The sequence below is a fragment of the Bidens hawaiensis genome, unplaced genomic scaffold (assembly GCF_021521415.1).
Source record: "Bidens hawaiensis isolate Kalapana, Puna unplaced genomic scaffold, B.hawaiensis_p1.1 tig00029338_1, whole genome shotgun sequence".
In the NCBI taxonomy this organism is placed as follows: Eukaryota; Viridiplantae; Streptophyta; class Magnoliopsida; order Asterales; family Asteraceae; genus Bidens; species Bidens hawaiensis.
Genome location: NW_027505151.1, coordinates 40,644 through 66,685, shown reverse-complemented (window position 1 = coordinate 66,685; position 26,042 = coordinate 40,644). Strand labels below are relative to the sequence as shown.

General features: G+C 38.5%; 1 protein-coding gene and 1 pseudogene across 1 annotated transcript; both read left to right on the top strand.

Moving 5' to 3' along the window:
* The first annotated feature begins 556 nt into the window (after positions 1 to 556).
* Positions 557 to 1,018, top strand: LOC143611092 (uncharacterized). The gene has a single exon (XM_077085389.1). The coding sequence runs from the start codon at positions 557 to 559 to the stop codon at positions 1,016 to 1,018; it is 462 nt and encodes a 153-aa protein (XP_076941504.1).
* An 8,489-nt stretch (positions 1,019 to 9,507) lies between these two features.
* Positions 9,508 to 16,754, top strand: LOC143611096 (cell differentiation protein rcd1-like; annotated as a pseudogene).
* The last annotated feature ends 9,288 nt before the right edge of the window (positions 16,755 to 26,042 follow it).

Here is a 26,042-nt window from a genome sequence, read left to right as displayed (position 1 = left end):
AGAGGTTCAGCCAAAAGAAAAGAAAGGGGGTATAGTTTGCGAATTGCCTCTTGGAATGTAGGTACTCTTAATAGTAAATTGTTAGAGGTAGTAGATGCACTTAAAAGGCGTAGAGTACAGATAGCGTGTCTTCAAGAGACTAGGTGGAAGGGACAAAGAGGGGATGAGCACAATGGGTATAAGTTATTGTATTCGGGATCAGATGTAGCAAAAAATGGGGTAGGATTTCTGGTGGATTTGGAAGTACATAAGAATGTGGCGGAGGTGATTAGATACAACGATAGAATTATGGTGTTGAGATTAGTTTTAGGTTAGGAGGTAGTGACGGTGGTCTGCGCGTACGCACCACAAGTTGGATTGGGGGACCGGGAGAAGAGTGAGTTTTGGGATCGTTTAGACATAGTAGGGAGGGTCATACCTAGAGAAAGAGAAAATTTTTATAGGAGGTGATTTTACTAGCCACATTGGTAAGGAGAGTGATGGCTTCCAATCGGTTCATAGGGGGTTTGGCTTTGGGGTTAGAAATGAGCCTGGTAGGGATCTACTAGAATTTTCGATGGCCCATGATCTGAGCATTATAAACTCGTTCTTTAGGAAGAGAGACTCTCATTTGATAACTTTCAGTAGCGGACATAACACACAAATCGACTACCTCTTGACAAGACAGGAAGATCGAAGATGGTGGCAGGACTGTAAGGTTATACCACGGGAGACGGAAGCGGCTCAACACCACTTACTGGTAGCAGATATAACTTTTAGACAAAAACTGGTTGTTGGGGAGAGGAAATCTATACCTAGAATCCAATGGGGGAATTTAAAGGGTGTAAAAATTAAAGAGTTCAAAGATAAGACCGTTTCAGTAACACTGAATCAACTAGGGGATGACACAAACCAGATGTGGGAAGCTATGGCGACTACCATTACTCAAGTAGTGAAAGTGACCTTAGGGGTTATGACTGGTAGGTCAAGCAGCATAAGGAGTCCTGGTGATGGAGTGAGGAGGTGCAGACTAAATTAAGGGATAAGCAAGAATGTTTTATAGATCTCCTAAGGTGCACAGAGGAGGAAGAGAGACCACGGTTGAGGGAGAGATACAAAAAGGCCAAGAGGAAGGCAAAGAAGGCGGTAACGGAAGCAAAGAACAGGGCCTATAAACGAATGTATGAAATTTTAGAAACAAAGGAGGGGGAACATGCTATGCTTAAGATTGCCAAATCCAGGGAGTGTAAGAGATATGACCTAGGAACAGTGAACTTTATAAAAGGAGAGGATGGATGATTTCTACACAAGGATATCGACATTAAGTTGAGATAGCAAACCTATTTCCACAATCTGTTCAACGGAGAGAGAACTTACCAACAACGAAACATCAACAACACTACTCAACGGATACAACAGAATAATTGTTACCGTCGAAGTATCACACAGGGTGAAGTGAGGACAGCTCTTAGGAAGATGGGAAGGGCTAAGGCAATGGGTATAGACAATGTACCGATTGAGGCGTTGAAATATTTGGGAGATGAAGGAGTCCAATGGCTAACTACTCTGTTCAACCTTATCTTCAAATCAAGAAAAATGCCAGATCAGTGGAGAAGTAGTTTCATAGTGCCAATATACAAGAACAAAGGAGACGCCCAATGTTGTGGGAACTATAGAGGGATTAAGTTTCTAAGTCATACTATGAAATTATGGGAAAGAGTAATCGAGACAAGAATTAGAAGAGAAACCCAAGTTACGGTAAACCAATTTGGCTTCATGCCTGGGAGATCAACTACGGAAGCAATCCACATCTTAAGGAGATTTATGGAAAAGTATAGGGAGAAGAAGCAGGATCTACATATGATCTTCATTGATCTTGAAAAGGCATATGATAATGTGCCTCGTAGACTGATCTGGGATAGTTTAGAGAGTAGAGGGGTCCCTGGGAGGTACATAGACATAATCAGAGATATGTATGATCGGACAAAAACTACTGTGAGGGCGCTTGTAGGGAATACTGATTTCTTCCCCATGGAAGTAGGACTCCACCAAGGGTCAGCGTTTAGCCCTTTTCTATTTGTGATCGTATTGGATGAGTTGTCAAAGTCGATTTAAGGGACGGTCCCGTGGTGTATGCTTTTTGCAGATGACATTTTGTTAGTTGCTGAAACTAAACATAGCCTCAATGCAAGGTTAGAAGAATGGCGTGCAGCGCTAGAGGATAAAGGACTAAGGATTAGTCGCTCAAAGACCGAGTATCTACATTGTGATTTCAGTGGGGCTGGAGCCGGAGACGTCAGGGACACTCAGATCACCATCGGAGGTGAAGTGGTTCCCCAAGCTACTAAGTTCAAATATCTAGGATCTTTTGTACAAAGTAATAGGGAGATGGATCGTGACGTAACACACTGCATTCAAGCGGGTTGGTGTAGGTGGAGAGCAGCTACGGGGGTTTTGTGCGATAGGAGGTTCCCAACTAAACTAAAAAGGGAAATTTTATAGGATTGCTGTTAAACCGACTCTGTTATATGGAACAGATTGCTAGGCCATCAAGAAAACATAAGCACGTAAGATGGAGGTGGCAGAGATGAGGATGCTGAGGTGGATGTGTGGGCTCACAAGGTTGGACGGAATAAGAAATGAGGTTTTTAGGGAACGGACTTGGAATTGCTAGTATATGTGAAAAAATAAAGGAGGGGAGATTGAGATGGTATGGACATGTGAAGAGAAGACATATAACATCACCGGTTAGGGCAGTGGAAACCATTAATGTGGAAGGAAGGAGGAGTAGAGGCAGACCCAAATTGACTTCGGAGGAATGGATTAGGCAGGATTTACTAGAGTTACACCTCTCTGAGGACATGGTCCATGATAGGTGTTGATGGAGACGTAGGATTAATGTTAAGGACTTTTAAAGAATACCATATTTGTATCTTAGTTTAGCATTAGACTCTTATACATTTTAGGCAGATTTTGCTTGTATTTGTTGTTGGTTGGTATCTCTATTTGGATTCTATGATTTCACATGCGCTGGTATTTGATTGTGACACTTTATCACTATAAGTTTTGTTATTGGTACGTGTGTTCTTATATATTACATGCTTTGGAGCCGAGGGTCTTTTGGGAAGCAGCCTCTCTATCCTCATGGATAGAGGTAAGGTATGCGTACATCACACCCTCCCCAGACCCTACCAATAGCTTTTGCTATTTGTGGGATTTACTGGGTACGTTTGTTGTTGTTGTTGTATGTTTCATGTTGTAAACCAAAATTCACACATGTGTCTCGTATGTATTTGTTTCATATCATAATGCTTGTAAATAATGTGATTACATGCTAGTTGTTTACTGTTTTTGTTGGTGGAAGAGACTCATGTACATACTCAAATGCAAAGTGGGAGGGTCCGACGGAACGTACCTACACCGTCCATTTTTCAGCTTTTGTTAATAAATGGTGGTGTCATTATCATTATCTATACTCCAAGTAGCTCGGCGAACGGGTGTTCCTTAGTAGATTTGACTTATGTCAAGTGAACGGAAATATCATGTGTTTACTTTTCTTTACTTTATGATTTAGACATTACATCTTGACTTGTGAATTTTACACTTGTCATATTATATACTTATGCAAAACTTTATGAATTCTTACCAACGTTATTGTTGATAAAATATATTATTTTAAACGTGCTGCAGGTTGAAGTTTAATTTGAGGATTGAAGACTAGATAGTTGGACCATTAGGTTATTAGAAACGTATCATAATGAAATTCAAAGTTATCATATTATTATTTGATTAGTGCTAAAATGTATACTTTTGATTTAATGAAATAAAGTAATTATATTGGAACTAAAACAAAAAAAAAAGTGCACACATATAAAACTGCAGCTACTAGTTAATAAATAATTATATTTAATTACGATTTAGATCAAATACAAATGACTTAATCATAAAAAGTGCACAAACAAATAGAATAATTATGTTATCAATAGAGTAATTATTATTATTTTATAACTTTGAACTATAGTAATTATTATACTATTTTATTTTTTATAACATAATTACTCTACCTCAAAACTATAATTACTTAATTATTTGTATATTTAGTACGTTAATTTTATTTGTACCGGAACTAAAGCCTATTTAATTAATATTCGTAGGTCGGTTTTTAAAAAAGGAAAATTTTATAAAGCTATATATGTGTGTATATATATATATAGGGGATGGATCATGCGAGAAGTGATATTATATCGACAAGTGCGAGAAATGAATCTAGACCATTGATTATGTTTAATCAATGGTCAACAATAGAAATGACATTATCGTAAATAAAGACACATATTTATGACATATTTTTAATAAAAAAGGGCATGCATGTCTTTTATGGTGTTGGCCTAATTAAACCAGGCATTAATGAATTTGCCGGTTATTTTTTCTAGCATAATTAATGCTCATAAGATGATTAATACTAGTTTAATACATATACATGATACATAAAAACATACTCCAACTTGTCTCAAGTGACTACACGACATTAGTTTTACCTACACTACATTAGATATTTTTACACGACATTAGTTATGACAACACCGAGCATTTGAAAGTGTCCCTACACTACATTAAATATGTCCAAAATACATTAGTTATGACTACATAATATTTGAAAGTGTGCCTACACTACACTACATTAGTTTTGCCTACACAACACTATATATATCTACACTACTTTAGTTATGACTATACGAAACTTGAAAGTGTGCCTACACTATATTTGAAAGTGAGCCTACGCTACATCAGTTTTGTCTACACTACATATGATATTTCTACACCACATTAGTTATGACTATATAACACTTGAAAGTGTGCCTACCCTATATTGGTTTTGCCTACACTACATTTAATATATCTACACAACATTAGTTATGACTACACAACATTTGAAAGTAAGCGTACATTACATTAGTTTTTCCAAGACTATATACGATATGTCTGCACTGCATTAGTTATTACTATACAAAATTTGAAAAGTGTGCATACACTAGATTACGTAACTTTATCTACATTACATAAGATAAGCCTACACTACATTAGTTGATTAAAATAAAACAAAAAAAACACTTCACATTAGATATCAAATAAAAAAAATTAGTTAGCCACGTGTTAGAATAAAATGATTTTAGGTCAAATGGATTTTAATTGTTCAAATTTTAGATGAAATAAATAAATAATAAAAATAATAATAACTTATCATTTGTTAGTAACTTAACATTAATTAAACCATTAATGAGTATGAGTTACAAAACAAAATATTTTATATTTTACTAACAAACCCTTTTATTTAAATAATGAGAAATTTAAAAATAAATCATGTGATTGTTATAATCTCTTCTCGCACTTTCGCTCTAAGAAACACTTCTGAAATGAACCAAATCGTATATATATATATATATATATATATATATATATAGTAAGGTTAAAATAAAAAACCCACTTGAGTTGTGAAAACTCTAGAAACACATTCTCAACCACATATTTATAATTAAAGTTTAAAAATTGTGGTGCATAATTAAAGTTAATAAAAAATGTAAAAGTAAATATAACTTTTTCTCTCTCCTAAAAACATATATAAAAATTAGTAAAAAATATTAAAAAATAGCAAAATATTTTTTTTTATTTTTTGATATTTTGTATTAAATGTAACAAAATATATTACATGTTCAAAAAAAACAGTATTACATAGGGTTTTCACAGATTTTCACAACTCAAACGGGTTTTCATTCTATACTTCTCATATATATATATATATATATATATATATATATGATCAGGATCATGTGAGAACTTTTTGGGAATTGAGAACTATGAGAACCATTTTGGACCACAAAAAAACCCAAAAATAAAAAAAATCATAAAACAAAAAAAAACACAAAAATAAAAAAAGTAAAAAAACCAAAGTTCTTATTTATCATCCCGGTTTCTAAAAAAAGAACGTAAAAAAAATTCTCGGTTTAGCTAAATTATACATATACATATCTGTATAATATGTACATATATGTACACACATGTTTTTTTCCTATACACATATGTATAATTTTAAGGTAAATGATAATGTACATATGTGTACATTACATAACTAGAGATTAAATGAAAGTATACATATGTGTATAGGTATAATACGAATTAAAAAGAAAAAAAAATCGGTTTTTTTTATTATACATATATGTATAATATGTACATATATGTAGACAAAGATCATCCAAGTAGCAAAGGAGAATCTCGGGGTCACAACAGGAAAGACAAGTGGGCATAAGGAGTCTTGGTGGTGGAATGACGCAGTGCAAGACAAGATAAGGGACAAACAAGGATGTTTTAGGGAGCTAATGAGGTGCACGAATGAGGAGGAGCGAGTGATATATGGGAAGCTATGGAGACAAAGATCATCCAAGTAGCAAAGGAGACTCTCGGGGTCACAACAGGAAAGACAAGTGGGCATAAGGAGTCTTGGTGGTGGAATGACGCAGTGCAAGACAAGATAATGGACAAACAAGGATGTTTTAGGGAGCTAATGAGGTGCACGAATGAGGAGGAGCGAGTGGAATTGAGGGACAACTACAAAACGGCCAAGATAGAGGCGAAGAAGGCAGTGGCGGAAGCAAAGAAGGCGGCCTTTAAACGGATGTATGAAAGTCTAGAAACAAAAGAGGGGGAACATGCTATGTTTAAGATTGCCAAAGCCAGGGAGCGTAGAAGGCAAGATCTAGGACCAGTGAGGTTCATAAAGGATACAGATGGGCATGTACTGGTCAAGGAGCAGGACATCAAGCTAAGATGGCAAACCTACTTCCACAATCTTTTTAACAATGGGAGAGCTTACCAAGAAGAACATGACAACACAAACTTTCAACGACAACAATCGAATAACTGCTACTGCCGACGGATCACACGAGAAGAGGTGAAGGATGCACTTAGGAGGATGGGAAGGTCTAAGGCGGTTGGCCCAGACAATATACCAATCGAGGTGTGGAAGTGTCTGGGGGAGGAAGGAGTCATGTGGTTAACTACTCTGTTCAATAGTATTCTCAAATCAGGTAAGATGCCAGACCAGTGGAGGAGCAGCGTTGTAGTCCCTATCTATAAGAACAAAGGAGACGCCCAATGTTGTGGTAACTACCGAGGAATCAAACTACTAAGTCATACTATGAAGCTATGGGAAAGAGTGATTGAGGTTAGACTTAGACGAGAAACTCAGGTTACGGTAAACCAATTTGGCTTCATGCCGGGGCGTTCCACCACAGAGGCAATACACCTTATAAGAAGATTGATGGAAAAGTATAGGGAGAAGAAGCGTGATCTACATATGGTGTTTATTTACCTAGAAAAGGCATACGACAGTGTGCCACGACAGGTGCTCTGGGAGTGCTTGGAGGGTAGAAGAGTGCCCAGGAAATACATAGAGATAATTATGGATATGTATACCAGGAGTGAAACAAGTGTCCGTGCGCCAGTGGGGGATACTGATTTCTTTCCTGTAGAGGTAGGTCTTCACCAGGGGTCAGCGTTGAGCCCGTTTCTTTTTGCAGTAGTCTTGGATGAGTTGTCAAAGTCGATTCAGGGGACTCTCCTGTGGCGCATGATGTTCGCAGAGGATATTGTGTTACTTGCTGAGAAAAAACAAGATCTAAACATGAGGCTTGAGGAGTGGCGAACAACCTTAGAGACAAAAGGTTTAAAGATTAGCCGATCTAAGACGGAGTACCTCCACTGTGATTTTGGTGGGATAAACGACAATGAAGACGCACAGATCACAATTGAAGGGCAGGTGGTCCCGCAGGTAACGAAGTTCAAGTATTTAGGATCATTTGTACAGAGCGATGGGGAATTAGACAGTGATGTGACCCACCGAGTTCAGGTAGGATGGTGTAGATGGAAAGCAGCCACAGGTATATTGTGCGACAAGAGTTTCCCGACTAAACTAAAGGGAAAATTCTATAGGGTGGCAGTTAGACCTGCAATGCTATATGGAACAGATTGTTGGGCCATCAAGAAGGCACAAGTGCGGAAGATGGAGGTAGCAGAAATGAGAATGCTACGTTGGATGTGTGGGCACACAAGGCTAGACCGAATAAGAAACGTTGTGTTTCGCGAGAGATTAGGGGTGGCGAACATAGCAGACAAGATAAGAGAGTGGAGATTGAGATGGTTTGGATATGTAAAGAGAAGACAGACGACGAATCCTGTTAGATCCGTAGAAAACATTACTATAGGGGGAGGAGGGGTAGAGGACGACCGAAATTGACTTGGGATGAGAGGATTATGCATGATTTGATAGACCTAAACCTCTCCGAGGACATGGTTGAGGATAGGAATTCGTGGAGAAGTAGAATTAAAGTTAAGGATTTTTAGAGAGATTTGAATACCTTAGGGCTTAGACTTAACTTATTTAGGTTACATACCATAATGGTATTTCCCTTACATATATTATTATTATTATTATTATAATTATTATTATTAGTTTTTATATAGCTGTTAAACTGTGATCTTATTATTAATATTATTATAATTAGTAGTAGTTTTTATATAACTGTTAAACTTTGATTTCCTTTATTTTGCTTCATACACATGTACTTAGAGCTGAGGGTCTCTCTGGAAGCCACCTCTTTATTCCTTTGGATAGAGGTACGGTGTGCCTACACCCACCCTCCCCAGACCCTACTTATAGCTTTGCTGTCGGTGGGATTGTACTGGGCATGATTGATTGATTGATTGATATGTATAATATGTACACACATGTTTTTTCCTATACACATATGTATAATTTAAGGTAAATGATAATGTACATATGTGTATATTACGTAACTAGAGATTAAATGAAAGTATACATATGTGTATAGGTATAATACGAATTAAAAAGAAGAAAAAAAATTCGGTTTTTTTTTTTTAATGAAACCGGAATGAAATATAAGAATTTTGGTTTTTTTACTTTTTTAAAATTTTCGGTTTTGTTTCTTTTATAATTTTTTTTTAATATTTTTTTAGAGGGTTTTTTTAGTGGCCAAAATGGTTCTCAAAGTTCTTAATTTGTCAATGGTTCTCTTAAAATCCTTACCCTATATATATATATATATATAATCGCGTTACTATATAGTAGAAATAGAGTAATTACACAAAAAAAAAAAGTAAAGCAATTACTCTGGTTTAAAAGTTATTGAGTGATAATTATTACTTTAACGTTGGTATAATTATTCTAGTTATTTGTATGATTAACACGTTAAATCTATTTTAACACTTGATAATAATGATTTAATTTGAAAATCATATTTTAGCTTTCACACCATTGAACCAAACCACCTCATCTAAAGGCGATTTTATATTGTAATAGCAATCACATCTAGTGTATACGATCTATAACGCATATAAACCTTCATGACTCGCATGACAATCATATATATAGTTTTATTTCCACACCCTCTCACTTTAACATCTCTTGCAAACATTAGTTGATTCTAGAGAAAGAGTTTGTGTGTTTGCAGCAAAATGGATAAGTTGCCCGAAACAATTTACGTAGATCCAAGTGATGGATCTTCTTCTAGTACTCCCACCAGAGAAGAATCGGTCGAGCGTGCAAGGATCGAGCATTGCATAAGCTTGCTTCATCTGCCTTCACACACAGAAGAAGCTCTCGTGTTGCTAAACAAGGTACATTAATTTGTGCTACAGAAAATTATAAATGATTTGCCACTTCTGAAAATTCTTGTAGGTTAATTTATTGATTAATTTGCCTTTAATTTCTTATGCTTTTGAATTAAATTATTCAATCCCTTTATTTAACCATTTATTAATCAGCTTCTGGTGTTACTTGTTTGTGTTCTTGAACAAATATATTATTCTTTAGGAAAGAAGATGTGAAGACATGCCATTGATGCTATGGAATGCCAAGAATGTATCCTTCATTTTGCTACAGGTACACACCTGCTCATAATGCTTTCTCTGATGTATTAATTAGCAACATTAAATTAAAAAAATGCAAGGGATGTATCAGTGAGATTTTGATGAAGTGTAATAAAAAAATTTTCAAAATTGTTTGTAAAACAAGATCTATATGCAAAAATATAAGGTATGCATTTATGAGAATATATTTTCTATAGCATCTGAATATTTATATAATTTCATTTTGTTCAATTAAATATAATGTTTTGGATTTTAGTAATTTATAATATTTTTAATGGTTTGTCTTGAATGTATTTAGTTTAATGTTTTGCATATATAAACAGTTTAATTCAGTTTAATTTTGCGATTCAAAAAGTGGTAGCGGCGCAGCTTGTTGCCCGCTTGCCTTCTGTTTCGATGTAATCCAATAAACAATCATATATTATAGAAGCAATAAAATTTTGGTTTATCAATTTCATAAAAAAGAGCATTTTCCTGTTAATGATTTGAAAATATACACGTTTACAATTTTGATAGAAATTATACCAACTTGGTATGGTTGTTTGTAATTTATTAAGATTTAGGTTGCAGGTTAACTTACATTAGGGTTTCGATCGGTAAGGTTTGATTCGTTTACAGCCCAGTCCTATCTTATACAACTTGCAAACACACTAGAATGTAAAAATGTTCGAGTCAATTATTACATTCGGAAAGCATGCATACAATTATTAAAGTTATAAAAGAACTATGAGATTTTTTATGTTTAAGTGTTTAAAGATTATAAAAAGTGATTTTAGGTGTCTTTTGGGTTTGTAAAGGTTTGCAGATACTCTGCCTGTTGGAGGTAAAGTTGACTAGGAAATTAGCAAAGTAAAACACAGTTGTTTTTTGAATTAACTTCTCTTTTTTTTTTCTAATCCTTGAGGTTTACCCGGTTTAACTAGTTAAGTATGAATTATTGTTTTTTTCTAAAACTATTGCCTAAGATTTTAAAATTTTAACCACTTAGAATTTTTTTCAGCCAATTTCGTTAGATTTTATACTTAAATGGGAGGATATTTCAGTCATTTTAATCTTTAAAAGACTATATATGTATACTATAAAAATAATAGCGGGTATTTATATATTTACTATATAATTATATATAGATAAAGAATCCAATACAATAATTAGTTATCATACATTACGTATGAGACAACATGCACATTTGATTTCAAAAACACACGACGGCATAATTGTAAATTCGTTCAAATCAGTTTTAGTCTTAATTAACTGTTTGTGTGAAACAATTCTATTTAGAACGTATTCAAACAGACATCGACTCTGAAATTGACTACCAAAATAACCTCAATCACGATTGGATTTGGTAATTTGCTGGTTCGGTGCTTGAGGTCTTTAATAATTGTTCGTAATTCATATCATAATTGTTTTTTGTTGGAACTAAAATTGATTTTTGGCTTTGAATCCAAGCCGACAGCAAAGACAATACATGAACTAAATCAAATTCGAATTAAATTTAATTTAAGGTAATTGTGTTTTAATTGTACATGAACTAAATCAAATTCGAATTAAATTTAATTTAAGGTAATTGTGTTTTAATTGAACATATTAACTTAAGCTGGTCAATTTGAGGATAATTATCGCTCTATTATATGTTCAATCGTTGTTCGTAATCAATTTTGAAACCCACAAATAACCCTAATTTTTTAACTAAAAGTATTAATTCAATTGTTTTTAAAGTTTTTTGCATCTGTGTGTTTAATTTTTTGAAATGAACTTCTTAAATTTTTTTCTAAACTTTTTAGTTTTTGTTCTGAACTTCTTAGTTTTAAGTTTTTGTTCTAAACGTTTAAACGCTTGTTCAAGTGTTTTTAAAGTTTTTTGTTTCTGATGACTGATGTTTTAATTTTTTAAACAGAACTTCTTAAATTTTTGTTCTAAACTTCTTAGTTTTTGTTATTAACTTCTTAGATATTTGCTCTTTAGCTGTTGAACGTATCTTACCCTCTATTTTTGTTGGTTAATAATGGATTTCAATTTGCATCAACAATGGGCATACCATTGGATCATTGACTAAATTATGTATAGGGATGGCAATGGGTTGGGTTTGGGTCGGGTTTAGGTATTCCCAAACCCATACCCGGTTATAAAAGTCCTTCCCAAACCCATCGGGTTTTAATCAGGTAATTATCCGTCGGGTTTCGGGTTTTCCCATCGGGTTTCGGGTTTCCTATCGGGTTTTGACAAAATACTCGCCAGGTATACCTGGCTCAAAACCCTTCGGGTTTCTACCGGGATTTTGACAAAATATAACTAATCGATTACCAAGATGGTTACCATAAAGGTAAAATATCTCAAATAATTGATATAAACAAGTTTCAACAAATAATATATTTGGAATATAGTATATGTATAATATAATAAGCTATATAGGGTACATCGGGTATATAATCGGGTAAATGGGTCTATGTTATCGGGTAATCGAGTCGGGAAATCGGGTATATTAGAAATACTAAACCCGGTAAAAATTTCAAAACTATTCCCAAACCCGTCCCCCCTAGGTATTACCCGTCCCATTTATGTCGGGTTTCGGGTTTTTCCATCAGGTTCAGGTTTCATTGCCATCTCTAAGTTTGAGTACATTAATAATGGATTCAATTTAAACTATAAAGGAAAAATTGACTTCATGTGATGCCTTTGTTCATAAAATAGGGAAAAATCATATTATAGAAAATTGATTTCATGTCGAAAAATTCTTTTGTTTTTTGATTTGAAACAAAATCAATTACTATTGTATTACGCTCTATCAATTAGTTGATTGTAATCAGTGATAGATTCTGGAATTAGATTTATGTTTATTTACAAATATGCCACCGCGCGATTTGATTTTGAAATTGAAATCGTTGCTCAATATTCTCGCATACATAATGTATGATAAGTGGTTATTGTACATTAACCCACCCCTAAAATATATATATATATATATATATATATATATATATATATATATATATATACACATATATATACATATATTATTGATTTATTTTGATAACCACTTTGAGTTTTAAGAACTCGAAAGAACTCAATGTAACAATTTTTTTTAAAATATTTTTTACATACGCGTAATATATGTAGGTTACATGCACGTAAAAAAATTACAGAATTCTTTACGCACCAAGTTGACTTTTTACAAAGGTGTAACGAATATTTAAATTAGTATAATCAATATGCATATTTATTCTCTCTCCTATTTAATTTTTTAATCAAATTTAATTTCACAACCGCATAATCTAATCTATATAATTAAATGTATGGTTAGAAATGAAGTTGTTAAGTTCTTAAAACTTAACAAGGTTTTCAAATATATATATATATATATATATATATATATATATATAACATGGGCCTCAAAGTTTTCATTTTTTATATATAAATCCAAATATTTATTTCACTCGCTCTCTCCCTCTGAAACGACCGACCACCTCTTCTCCGGTCAACACTGATACCTCCACCCACCACCTCCGGTCACCTATTTGATGCATATATATATATATATATATAGGGTAAGGTTAAAATGAAAACCCACATGAGTTGTGAAAACCCACGAAAACCCTATGTAACATCGTTTTTTTTTGTTACATGTAATATATGTTGTAACATTTAATACAAAACATCGAAACATCAAAAAAAAATGTTTTGCTATTTTTTAACATTTTTTTACTAATTTTTATATATGTTTTCAGGAGAGAGAAAAAGTTATATTTATATTTACATTTGTTATTCACTTTAATTGTGGAGCATAAAAAATTTAACAATAATTAAAAACATGTGGTTGAGAATGAGTTTCTAGAGTTTTCACAACTCAAGTGGGTTTTCATTTTATACTTAACCTATTTTATTTATATATATATATATATATATATATATATATATATATATATATATATATATATATATATATTATTTTATAGTAAATTACATAACTTCCTCCTATTGCTTAAATAATTTGCATAAATAGTCCTTAAGAATTACAACCCTATCATTTAACTGAAAAATCTCTTACGGTATTAGCCACACGACTCAAGTGGTTAAATATTTCAAACTTCTGTTGGTATAATTTCTATTTTAGATCACAAGTAGATGAATAAGGGGTTTTAACAAGTTGGTTAAAGTCTAAAGGGTGTTTTTGAAACTGTTTGCTAACTCCTTGGTGGCCAAGTTAGGGTTAGCCTTTTTATTTTCTTATCCGAGTTAGGGTTTTGATCATCAAAGTGTATTGTATTAACGTTTGAGTTAGTTTCGTTGATATAATAATAAGTGAATTTTCCATCTTATTCTCAGTTTGATTATTTGATTATCTGGGACTTGAACTTCAGGTTATGTTTTAAGTAAAATCTAGAATTCGTAATCAAGCTATTGTTAAACCTCATTCCACCTATTTGACGCAACAAATCCATTCTACCACGTCATATGGAAATTTGTTGTCCCGTGCCAAAGTGTGTTGCCTCTGCGCAGCAGGGTGGGGTCCATATATTGAATTTCTACTTGGCTAAAACAATTTCTTAAATGAAAACCAGAAATTAATGTCTAAATAATATTAAATGTGTAAATGAAAAAAAGTCAGAGACAAATTTGTTTAACTCGTCATTCAAAATGGCCATTTTTTTGATGTATGATCCACCCATATAAACGCATGGCTTCAGTGTTACCTTTGTTCATTAAGCAACCAGTTTTGGTTTAATTTTGGTGCTAAAATTTTTGTCTAAATTATTCACTTTAGGTAGTAGTTATTTTTCTTTCTGATTTTTACAATTTAGCCGAATTTTATTTATTTAATTTCTACAATAGTTTGAGTTTTTTACAGTTTTAAATGATGGTGAATAACTAAATAAATACAATCTTGACTCATTGCAGGAAATTTTAAAGGTATACAAACTACTGTCACCTTCTACACTCACCATGAAAGATGCCACCAGGGTTTGCAATGCATTGGCCTTACTTCAGGTGTTATATTTTCACAAATTAAGAATTGATATTTAATAAATTAGCATCATGATATGATAATATTATGTATTTTGCTTATTTACAGTCTTTGGCATCTCATCCTGGCACAAAGATGAAGATTGTCAAAGGTAGTTTTAATTAGTTTAACTAGAGATCAATGACAACGTACGTCAAGCTGGTATTGATAATGAACACATATTCATGCATTTTACAGCCAAACTACCTGTTTATGTCTACCCATTCATGAACACTACTGAAAAAGGAATCAAGCAATTCGACTACTTGCGCTTGACAAGCTTAGGTGTTATAGGTGCCCTCGTGAAGGTACTAGCCGCTCTTGTTTCTTACCTTTTAATTAAGTATGTTCCTGTATTTATCGTATCTTGAAAACTTTCATTTTGGTGTTTACATAGGTGGAAGATAACGACACCCCCGAAATCATTCATTTTCTTCTAGAAACAGAAGTGATCCCGTTGTGCCTTCGATGCATCGATGTAGGCAGTGAGCTTGCAAAAACGGTATGAACTAATATAAAATAGGTGTGGTAATTAAGATTTGGGTTGTCACAAAATTTACAGCAAGCATATGAAAAGCTTGCAGTTTTCCTAAAAAATATTTTTTTTTCTTTAAATTATTAACTTGAACAATTAACCCCAGCACGTTCGTTTCACAGAATGGAATAGACTTGGAATTGGAAATTGCAAAGGATTTGGAATTGGAAAGAATTGGATTTGGAATCTGAACATTTCAATAGGATTTGGAATCGGAAGGAATTGAAATCCAATTCCATTGTTGGTGTGTTCGTTTGACAAATGAATTGGAATGATTTTTTTAACGAGGATAACAACGGAAACATTTTAGTTTTTTTAGATTTTTTGTTTTTTATTTATATTTTGTGTTATGATTTTTATATTATCCTTTTTGAATTTTTTTAAGGGATTTTCTATTAAGATCAAAAACCCTCAAAAAAATATTCAAAAATAAAAATAAAAATAAAAAATTCATAACTCAAGATATAAATCAAAAACAAAAAAGTAAAAAAAAAATAAAATGTTTTATCCGTTGTCCTCGTTAAAAAAAAAACTCGAGAAAAAATTCCAATGAATTTACTTGAATTCCTCCACATTTTGGAAGGATTTGGAATTCCTTTATTTGAAGGAATTTGAAGGATTGGAATTCCAATTCGAATTCTTTGACAACCGAACACACCAAAACGGAATTAAGATTCCAATTCCAACGAAATGAGCATGACATGTCATAGGATTTTGATTCCAGTTCCTTTAAATTCCCACGAATTCTGTGAAACGAACACGCCTTTATCATGTTTTACTTAAGTAACAACACATATAAGGTTTTGCGTATATATCAATCTAGTTAATTCACTAGCCAACATATCTAACAATTTAAAGATCCTGCAGATTAATAAAAAAACTAATTAAAATGAACCTATGCCCTTAACCGGTATCAAGTTATAATATTCTATCTTGTTTGTAGGTTGCTGCATTTCTTGTTAGTAAGATTCTACTATACGAAGAGGGGCAACGATATTGCAGCACTTTCCCAGAACGTTTTTTTTGCGATAGCACAGGTTTTGGCGAACACTGTAGACCGCTTTCTTGGAAAACCACCGTCGCAATTGTTAAAACATATACTGAAATGCTTCATGCGCCTTACTGAAGTATCTAGGTTAGTCGGGTAAATTTTGATCTCTTAAAACTTTTGAGTTTATTATATATATATATCTCACTTTAATGTCATTATAGTGTTGTTCTTCATATAACTTGCGGTAGCCAAATATACAGGGCTAGTGATGTTTTGATCAAATGCTACCCTGCCAGATTGAGAGATCCTGCATACCTCAACTTTGCATGTGTAAGATATCTGTTTGAACATATATCTATAACAAATGATACATGCATAGGACGGTTGTTTTGACCAAAATATAATCCCACATATAAGCCCACACTATTTCAAACGGCCATTTAGATAGAGGTCTTTGACAAAAAAAGAAAAACAAAAAAAAAATCGAAGTTTGACGGTCTATGGTCAGAGCAGTCGTTCGGGTATTGGCGAAACCGTAGTTCTAACAAATAATTTTCAAAGTTTGACCCTTTGATGGTAAGAACAGCCGTCCGGTTATTGTTCCAACGGCTGTTCTGATCGACCAATAAGTTTTAAAGTTTGACTCTTTTTAGTATCAAAAGATAAATTATCTGAGAAGAGGATAGAAAATGTTTGATGTGGTGGTGAACCTAAATATGAGCTTTAGATGATATTAAACTCCTATCTTTCATTGAATTTCTTGATAGAAAAATGTCAATTTTAGATACATATATATAGATTGGAATTGTCATATAATTTCAATTTATCCCATTCATTGTAACTAGGACCGGTAAACGGGTCGGGTTGGGTCAGTTGGAGTCACGGGTTAGAACATTTTGGGTCATAACGGGTCAAACAAAAAAAGGAGTTTAATATCATTTAATATGTAACTTACACTAGCTTTTTGCTACTTACTATACATATTATCATATACTGTACATAAATTTCAGAACCAATATCTTTGTTTATATACATATACAAATAATGATACATTTTTATTACTCTTGTAGGATGACGTGGCTATCCGAAGATTGGCTGATCAAGTGCTCCAGAGTGTGACTGACTATAGGATGATTGGTTGATCCAACATAAGCTGCCAAGAATATTTCCATACTCATGAGAAGATGTATTGCTATAATATTAATATACTTCTCCTAAGAAGATTTTTGATTCGTGGAACCATTACTTGAATCAATGCGAGCAACTTTAGTTCTTGGTCTGGTAGTGCATTATTATTGCAAGGGATATTGGGCAATAGTTGAGCGAGTAACTCATATGTGAACCGATGTGAGTGAAACATTTTTAGTAATTTAGTTTTGACTTCATATTGTGGGTTGTTATTATTTTATTTTTAATTAAGTCTTGCGTGTTGGTTATGTTAACCGAAATTTGTATTTTGGAAACTTTATTTTTATTATTTTATTAAAAAGTCTAGTATTTCGGTTAATTTAACCAAACTTAATGAATTTCTAGAACACTAACCGAACCCCGGGCAGATTACTGGTAACCTGGGGGTTGGAGAGATGTTTCCCACGAGGGGTTAGACCCTTGGAAGATGGTTCTTCTGATAACCTGCAAAACAGACACCGTGAGCTCGTCACTGAGAAGGGGGGGGGGGGGGTTCCTCCTTGTGACCACCCTCCGGCGTGAGAATCAGACTAGATTGCTCTTTAAATATAAAAGTATATTAAGAGATTGCTAGAGCAGATATCAGGTATAATATGATGATAATGTAGTAAGATATGTTGTGTTTAGATGATCATACCATTTGGGGTATTTATAGCCGAAGGTAGGTTTCCAAAGAGGTATGGCCGGCTGCAACAGTGTTCCTGTTCCACCAACAGTAGCCTACACACGTGCCCTGCTGGTAGTTGGTGGGTAGGTAGCGGCTGATAGCGACCAGGCCTGCTGTACACTATTCCTGTTCCACCAACTGACGGCTACGCACGTGGTATGGCAGTAGTTGGTGAGTAGGCAGCGGCTAATAGTGATACAGTACAGGAGCATGCTGCTCGCCATACTGTATCAGTAGTGAGCTGTCGTATCTCTGATCAGATCTTTCGCCCATACCTCGTCAGGTACAGTAAAAGATCCTTCAGTATACGGACTGGCTTATTTGGGCGGGAGTATTCCCCCTCCCGCCTCTGTGCGGGATTGCTCCCGGCTTGGCTCATTCCTTCAGGTGACACTGAATGATCGAGAGCTAAGTGCCTTGTGCGTGTAGCCATGCTGCGCGGGTGGCCTTCCCTAATGGCTTGTATCCGAGGCTGCGGGGACAGGCGGAGTTCCTTCACCATTGGGAGGCATTTCCTGCGGGACCAGCTTGCGTACTGCGCGTAAGGACGTCACGTCTCTGAGCATGGTTGGTCCTGCGGATCCAGTTGGTCTCTGCGCAGACGTCCCTGTTTAAGGTGAGTCTTGCGGGTCCAACTGGGCTTTGCTGGGACCTACCTCTTCAAGTCCCCCCAGTCCAATGTTCTTCTCATGAGTGTTTAATAAAGTGAGGTGAACTTTTGGACTTGAGCAAAGGGTTTTGAAAAGGGTTTTGTAAGGTTTTCCATGGGGATTCTTTCCGCGGAAGTCCTTGTCACTTGCAGAAATGCCCGAGTTTCCTGCTTGGTCTTTGGGTATGATGCGGGTAGGTCTGTAACCTCCTCGCAAGTCAGGAGCATTGAGTCCCAGTTGTATGTATTTTCCATGAGGTTTTGGTAGTTTTGAACATAGTGATCAATTATGTTAAGACCACCAATTCCATCTTGGAGCTTCAAACAACGTAGTTCTCGACGTTCCCGCTATGCGGGGATGTTATTTCCGTTTCCGCAAGCATTGCCCAGAAGATCCTTCTTGGTTTCAATTCCCAGCGGAGCGCTAGGTATGTGAAGGGTTTTGCCTTAACACTGTACCTGCGCTCGTCTTACGGTTACTTTACTTCCAAGGTATTCCTGGCGTCAATTCCCTGCGGGTGCTAGGTATGTGAAGGGTTTTGCCTTTATACTGTACCCGCACCCGTCTTATAGTTACTTGGTTGCCGATGTACTTGGCTTCAATTCCCTGCGGGTGCTAGGTATGTGAAGGGTTTTGCCTTAACACTGTACCCGCATTCGTCTTACGGTTACTTGTTCACCAAGGTTTTCTTGGCTTCAATTCCCTGCGGGTGCTAGGTATGTGAAGGGTTTTGCCTTAACACTGTACCCGCAGCCGTCTTACGGTTACTTGTTTGCCAAGGTTTTCTTGGCTTCAATTCCCTGCGGGTGCTAGGTATGTGAAGGGTTTTGCCTTAACACTGTACCCGCAGCCGTCTTACGGTTACTTGTTTGCCAAGGTTTATTTGGCTTCAATTCCCTGCGGGTGCTAGGTATGTGAAGGGTTTTGCCTTTACACTGTACCCGCATCCGTCTTACGGTTACTTGCTTGCCAAGGGGTAAGGGGTATTTTCCCGCTTACTTTTTAATATTTTTAAATTTTGAATTTTGAAATTCGAAGAGTTAGTGGAAAGATAAGAACAGTCCAAACCTCTGAAACGTCGTGCGACGGTTTCTTCTGACTGTGTCAGGACGTGCAGGAAGTTATGGTGACGTGACAGAACATGGTCATTCCAGACGCTTTTCCTGGCGCGTGGGCACGATTTTTCAGGCGCGTGGCCGCGAAGTTACTGGCACGCATCCTGTCAACAGCTGTTGCCAGCCTGCTTTTTGCCACGTGTCATAGTTTCATTGCACCTTCGATTTCTCTCTCCTCCGCATTAAATTCACCGCATTAATTGCGATTAGTATATAAAGGGGGAGAGGCCCCTTTGTAATCCACACTTTCACCTCTCTTCTTCTTCTTCTTAGTGATTTCCGGCAAATACTCCCCTTTTTCAGGCAAGCATTTTCCCGAAATCACTCTTCTTTCTGCAAAAATGTCTTCTCGTGATGCTGAAGCTGTAGCCGACGATAGGAGTACTGCTGGCGAGTGCCAGTGTGCTCTACCTCTCGATCAGTACCAGTACATAGTCAGGAAGTTCATGCTCGAGTCTCTCGAGCCTGAGTTTCCTGAATCCCACCAGACTGTGTACGATGCCCCCAGTGGCAAGATCGGGGTATATGCTGCATTCTTTGTTTATGGGAACCTTAGGTTTCCATTGACAAAGTTTATGTATCGTGTCCTGGAGAGGCACGGTGTGCACCTGACCGAGGTGCATCCGATGGCGATTGCCAAGGTCCGGCACTTCGAGTGGGTGTGCCGGATTCTGGGTATTGAGCCCTATGTGGACCGCCTGATGACCTTCTATACTTGGAGGTGCGTCCAGGGGTGGTACACCCTGACAACCCGTATTAAGGGTTTGAAGATCTGCGTGACCGAGCGCAGTCTCCGATCGTGGAAGCGGGAGTTCCTCTACATCTCTGCCCGCGCCATCCCCATTGCTATGAAGTTCAAGAAGGGTCAAGCGCTTCCGAGCCTTCATGCTTCCAGTTACCAGGAGGCGGAATGGTTCGCGAAGATATCCCGGGTCCAATCTCCGGTTTACCGGTTTGCGGAGTCCGGGATGGTGCTGCTGGGGATGAGCCGGGTATGGAAGGATGCGTCCCGGTTTCCTATCCTTCTCGAATACGGTTTGAACTCTATTCCTTATGGTATGTCTTGTCTTTCTTGCTGATATTAGTTTATTTTCTAACTGTTTCTTTTCTTTCAGAGGGGAATAATTTGGAGTCGCTCCTGTTCCCGCGGGAGGCTGACAGTCCCGTGCGGGTGGGCACTCGTGCTCTGGACGACAATGAGTTGCCCATCCTGGAGCAAACGGCGGATAGGTTTGTGGAGGTCTATCCGCCGGGCCAAGAGATCCTGAGCCACCGGCGGCCAGGTAAGGAGATATTCTATCCTGAACCCCTCAATGCTGTACCCGTTGCTGGAAATCCTTACATCCTGTCTTCTTCTGAGGAATCCGCAGATGGTCCTCCCCTTGTGCGGAAGAAGAAGGCTGCTGCCGGCGTGAAGGGGAAGGAGAAGGCCTCCACAGCTGATCCAGTGGTTCTCTCTGACTCGGAGTCAGATAGTGAAGAGGTGGCGGGGAAGCCCGGTAGTGAGAAGAGCACTGCTCCGGAGGCTACGACCGTTACCTCCGGAGAACCAATGAAGACGACGGTGACCGGTACCAAGAGGCCGGCTCCATCGGGCTCCTCCCCGCCCGTCCGTACGTTCAGGGTCAAGAAAACCCGTAAGTATAATCATAATGTCTGCAGATTTATCACTATAACTTTAACACTCTTTGTGCAGGCGTGGGTGTTGACGCATTCCGGGGTGAACCGCAGGGGAATACCTCCCCGCCAATGACGGTAGGCTCGGTCAGCCTTCCTGAGGCGTCGACCCAGGCGCCTGCGTCTGCATCCGCTGGTCCAGTTGCTCATTCCTTTGAGCCAGCTGTTCCGGTAGTGATGACGTCACCGCCGGCCGTGAGTGCGATTTTTACAGCATCCTTCACGGAACCGGCGGTTACTGCTGCTTTTAAGGAGGCGGCGACCGCGGCGGAGACAACGACGGCGACCACGGCGGCTGCCACCATGCCCGCGCCATCGGCACCGATGGCCGGAACATCAGGTACGCGCAGGGCTTCACGCCGATCTTTGCCACCTTCCCGTCTGCCTGACCTGTTGGATGGATTTCCTTTAGGTTCAGGTGATGGGTTTGGCGGCTATCGGCCTGTCATTGACCCTACAGGTGCGTAGGGTTCCTTTCTTTTTCCCTTATGTTTTTCATCATCTTTTCCTTACTGCTTTTGTTTCTTTTACAGTGTCGGATTCCAATGAAGTGTATGTTCCTCGATGGAACATACGCCGAGGAACAACCCTTCGCACACCCGTGGAGTGCGTGGACTGGGCTCGCCACGCTGCTCCTCCGGGCGCGTTGGGGGAAGCCATGGTTAGCTACCAGGAGGGTAGGCTAACTAATGAGCTTCGGGTTCTCCAGGCCCGGATGCAGCCGCGCGTCGAGCTGCTTTGTCGTGAAAACGACAAGTTGAAAGCAGCTCACGCCAAGGACATATCCGAGGCGCGTGCTCTTCGGGAGGAGAACCAACAGCTGGCGGCAGCTGCCGCCGACAAGGAGAAGGCCTTCAAGGCCCTCGAGGTTGAAGTTCAGGCGCGACTCGAGGCTCGCTCCAAGGCTGCCCAAGCTGTGAATGAACAGCTTCGGCTGGCCAGGGAGACTGCGCGAAACGCAACCGAGAGGGCTGCCAAGGCTGAAGCCGTTGCTGAGCCTTTGCGTGTGGAAAATGAGGAGCTCAAGGCCAAATTAGAGGCTCTCCAACGCGCTCATGATGCCTTGGCAATGGAAGATGCCAAGAAACTCCAGGAAATCCTGGACCAAAGGGGGGTGCTTGACCAGACCCAGCGGAAGCTTAAGGGCGTCGAAGAGGCTGCCGCTAAGGAAGTTTTACTTGCCAACCTTAACAAGAGCGAAGCCGAACGCGCCCATACCGAAGCTCAAGCTGCCCTCCGATGGCTTCTTCGAGAAGCGTTGCCTCAGGTATGTTTAGATTTATCTTCACGCATTTCTTTTGTAAGAATTTTCTAATACTTGTGTTTTCTTTGTAGGTTGTGCGTCGGGTCTTTTCAGAGACCTCTTACGATGATGCTATGACCGCAGCCCTCAACGCTTCTCATGATGATGGGGAAAAGGCCGGCTTCATGCTTGGTCTAGGGTTTGTTGAGAAAGGCGTCCCGCCTTCCAACTTCCCTCTGTTCAATGTGGATACTGAAGCCATTTATGACCAAGCATTGAACCAATACGCCGCCTTCCCGCATCCAGTGGTGGAGAAGGTGGACGAAGTAGCTGCTGCTGATGATGGGTTAGCTGTCCTCAAAGCGTTCCTCGAACCACCCCGTTCTTCTGACGGAGCGGGTCCAAGTGGAAGCGGCCCTGAGGCTTGATCCTGAAGATCCCTTCCCATTGCTAAGACTTGTATAGTTTATTTTTTCTTTTAGGCGGGTAGTTACCCGGCCATTCTTGTAATATATTCTTGAAATATTAATCTTTTTGCGTATAAGATTGTTATTTCCTTCTTTGGGTTCCTTGCTTTATAAACTTATGACTTGCATACTTAGTTTAAATTAGCAATTTTCCAAGTGTTTAGAATAAGAACCTTTGAACGTGGTTGATAGTGGGTTAAAGTTTCGCTTCCTCCTTCGTGATTGTGCGGGTGGAACCGTCACTTGCACTTGGTAGGATGGCTAAACTTTAACTTATCTCTGACCTGCGTGTAGGTTTTCCTTTTCGAAATTTCTAAGGCATTAAGATAAGTTGACCTTTGAACGTGGTTGATAACAGGAAGTCTTGCTTCCTCTTTCGTGATTGTGCGGGTAGAACCGTCACTTGCACTTAGTAGGATGGCAAAACTTTACCCTTATCTGACCTGCGTGTAGGTTTTTCTTACCTTTTGAGGATAAGTTAACCTTTGAACGTGGTTGATAATAGGTGTGAAGTTTTGCTTCCTCTTTCGTGATTGTGCGGGTAGAACCGTCACTTGCACTTAGTAAGATGGCAAAACTTTACCCTTATCTGACCTGCGTGTAGGTTTTTCTTACCTTTTGAGGATAAGTTAACCTTTGAACGTGGTTGATAATAGGTGTGAAGTTTTGCTTCCTCTTTTGTGATTGTGCGGGTAGAACCGTCACTTGCACTTAGTAGGATGGCAAAACTTTACCCTTATCTGACCTGCGTGTAGGTTATTATCCTTTTTTTTAAGAATTGTTTTGAACCGTTCGACGCGCGGTTGTCGATAGGTTAGTGTTCATTTTCCTTTCATGATTCATGCGGATAGACCGGCACTTTCATTTAATGGGATAATTGAACTCCTTCAACTGACTCTGCGTGAAGGTTTGCCACGTTATTGGGTTCGTGCGGGTAAGACCGCCTTCCCACGCAACGACTTCACGTAATGTGTGCCGTCACCAGTGTTGCATAGTTTAACCGTTCGACGCGCGGTTGCGTGAAGGTTTGTCACGTTTTTTGGGGTTCGTGCGGGTAGGACCGCCTTCCCATGCAATGACCTCACGTAATTATGCGGTGAAAACCGGCATATTAGTGTTCAGAAAAGTATAAATGTAAAATCATCAGCTTCGGTGTTCTTAAAGAGAATCATTTCCATTAGAAGTGGCTCTTGGCCTTTTCTTTACAAATTGGAATTGATTTACATGCAGACTGTGTAAATGAGCTCCCTTCCATGTTGGGATGGGAGTGGCATCGAGCCGATACGCACCTGGTTCGGGATCTCGTTCTTTACGCAGCATGTAGTCTCGATTTTGAAGCTGGGATTGATTCGTGTTTTTCCCAGCTGGGGTTCTCTATACACACTCGCCTGCTCAGCCTTTATTACGCCACGAGGTGCGCGAGCGTCCCATCTCTGACAAATGCTTCGACCATATCTTTTACATCTATGCATTCTTCAGTGTTGTGGCCCTTTGTCTTGTGAAAGTCACGGTATTTGCTCCGATCAGCATCGTGACGATGTCGGATTATTGGGGGCTTTGGCCATGGGAGCTCTTCAGTGGCGAATATCTCAGTGACGCTTTTGGTGAGTGGCGTCCATCTGGAGTTCCGGTGCGACCGTACATTATCCCTTCCGTCCAACCGATGTTGCAAGCCGGATGAGGTGTCAAAGTTTACCCTTGACTGCCAAATGCCTAGCTTTCGTTTTTTATTTAGTCGGGCGGTGAGGACGTTGTCTTCTCTCGTCCTCTGGGTGTAGAGGTTTGTGCTCTGTGGGAGATCTCTACCCAGTTGCTTCTCTGTTTCCGCATAGCGTTTTGCTGCTGTCATGATGCCATCCCATGTGGATGGCATGCCATCTTTACCCGTTAGGGTGCGGATGAGCTCTGGGTCATGTGCGCCCTGGATGAAGGCAGCGCGAACGAGGTCTTCGCTGATATTGCCCAAACTTAGCTTCTTTGTGTTGAAGCGAGTGATGAAGTTTGGCAGAGACTCGTCTTCCTCTCGTATGCATTTGAGGATTGTCCATTGCTCCTCGGTATACTTTCGTTGCTGGCTGAAGTGTTGGCTAAACTTCTGTTGGAAGTCTGCCCAGTCGTAGATGTGGTTGACCGGTAGACGATCGAACCATGCTCTAGCAGCCCCCACCAGCGTCATTTGGAACATGTAACACCACGTGGGTTCCGTCCAATTACTGACGGTTGCCCCCGCTATGAACCTGTTCAAATGATCGTCTGGATCAGATATACCGTCATATGTGCCTATGTTAGGCATTTGTTTGGCACTCTTTGGGGCGATTGCTTCAGCAATGTCCCTTGCAAATTTGGACGTTCCTGCATTTGCAACGTTTGGTCTGAACGTTTTAGAGAAGTCCCTTGGACTTCCACCTGTGCTTTTTGGTTTGAAGGCTTGTCCAAAATGCCTTTTCGGTTGGGATTCCGTTTCCTTACGCTTCCCTTTTGCCCTATGGCGAGGGTTCGCGTCGGAGTCGGATTCCTCCGAGTCATCTTCCCAGTATTCGAATTCGTCGGCCTGTTGCACGGAACGCAAGCGTTCGTCCAACTCAG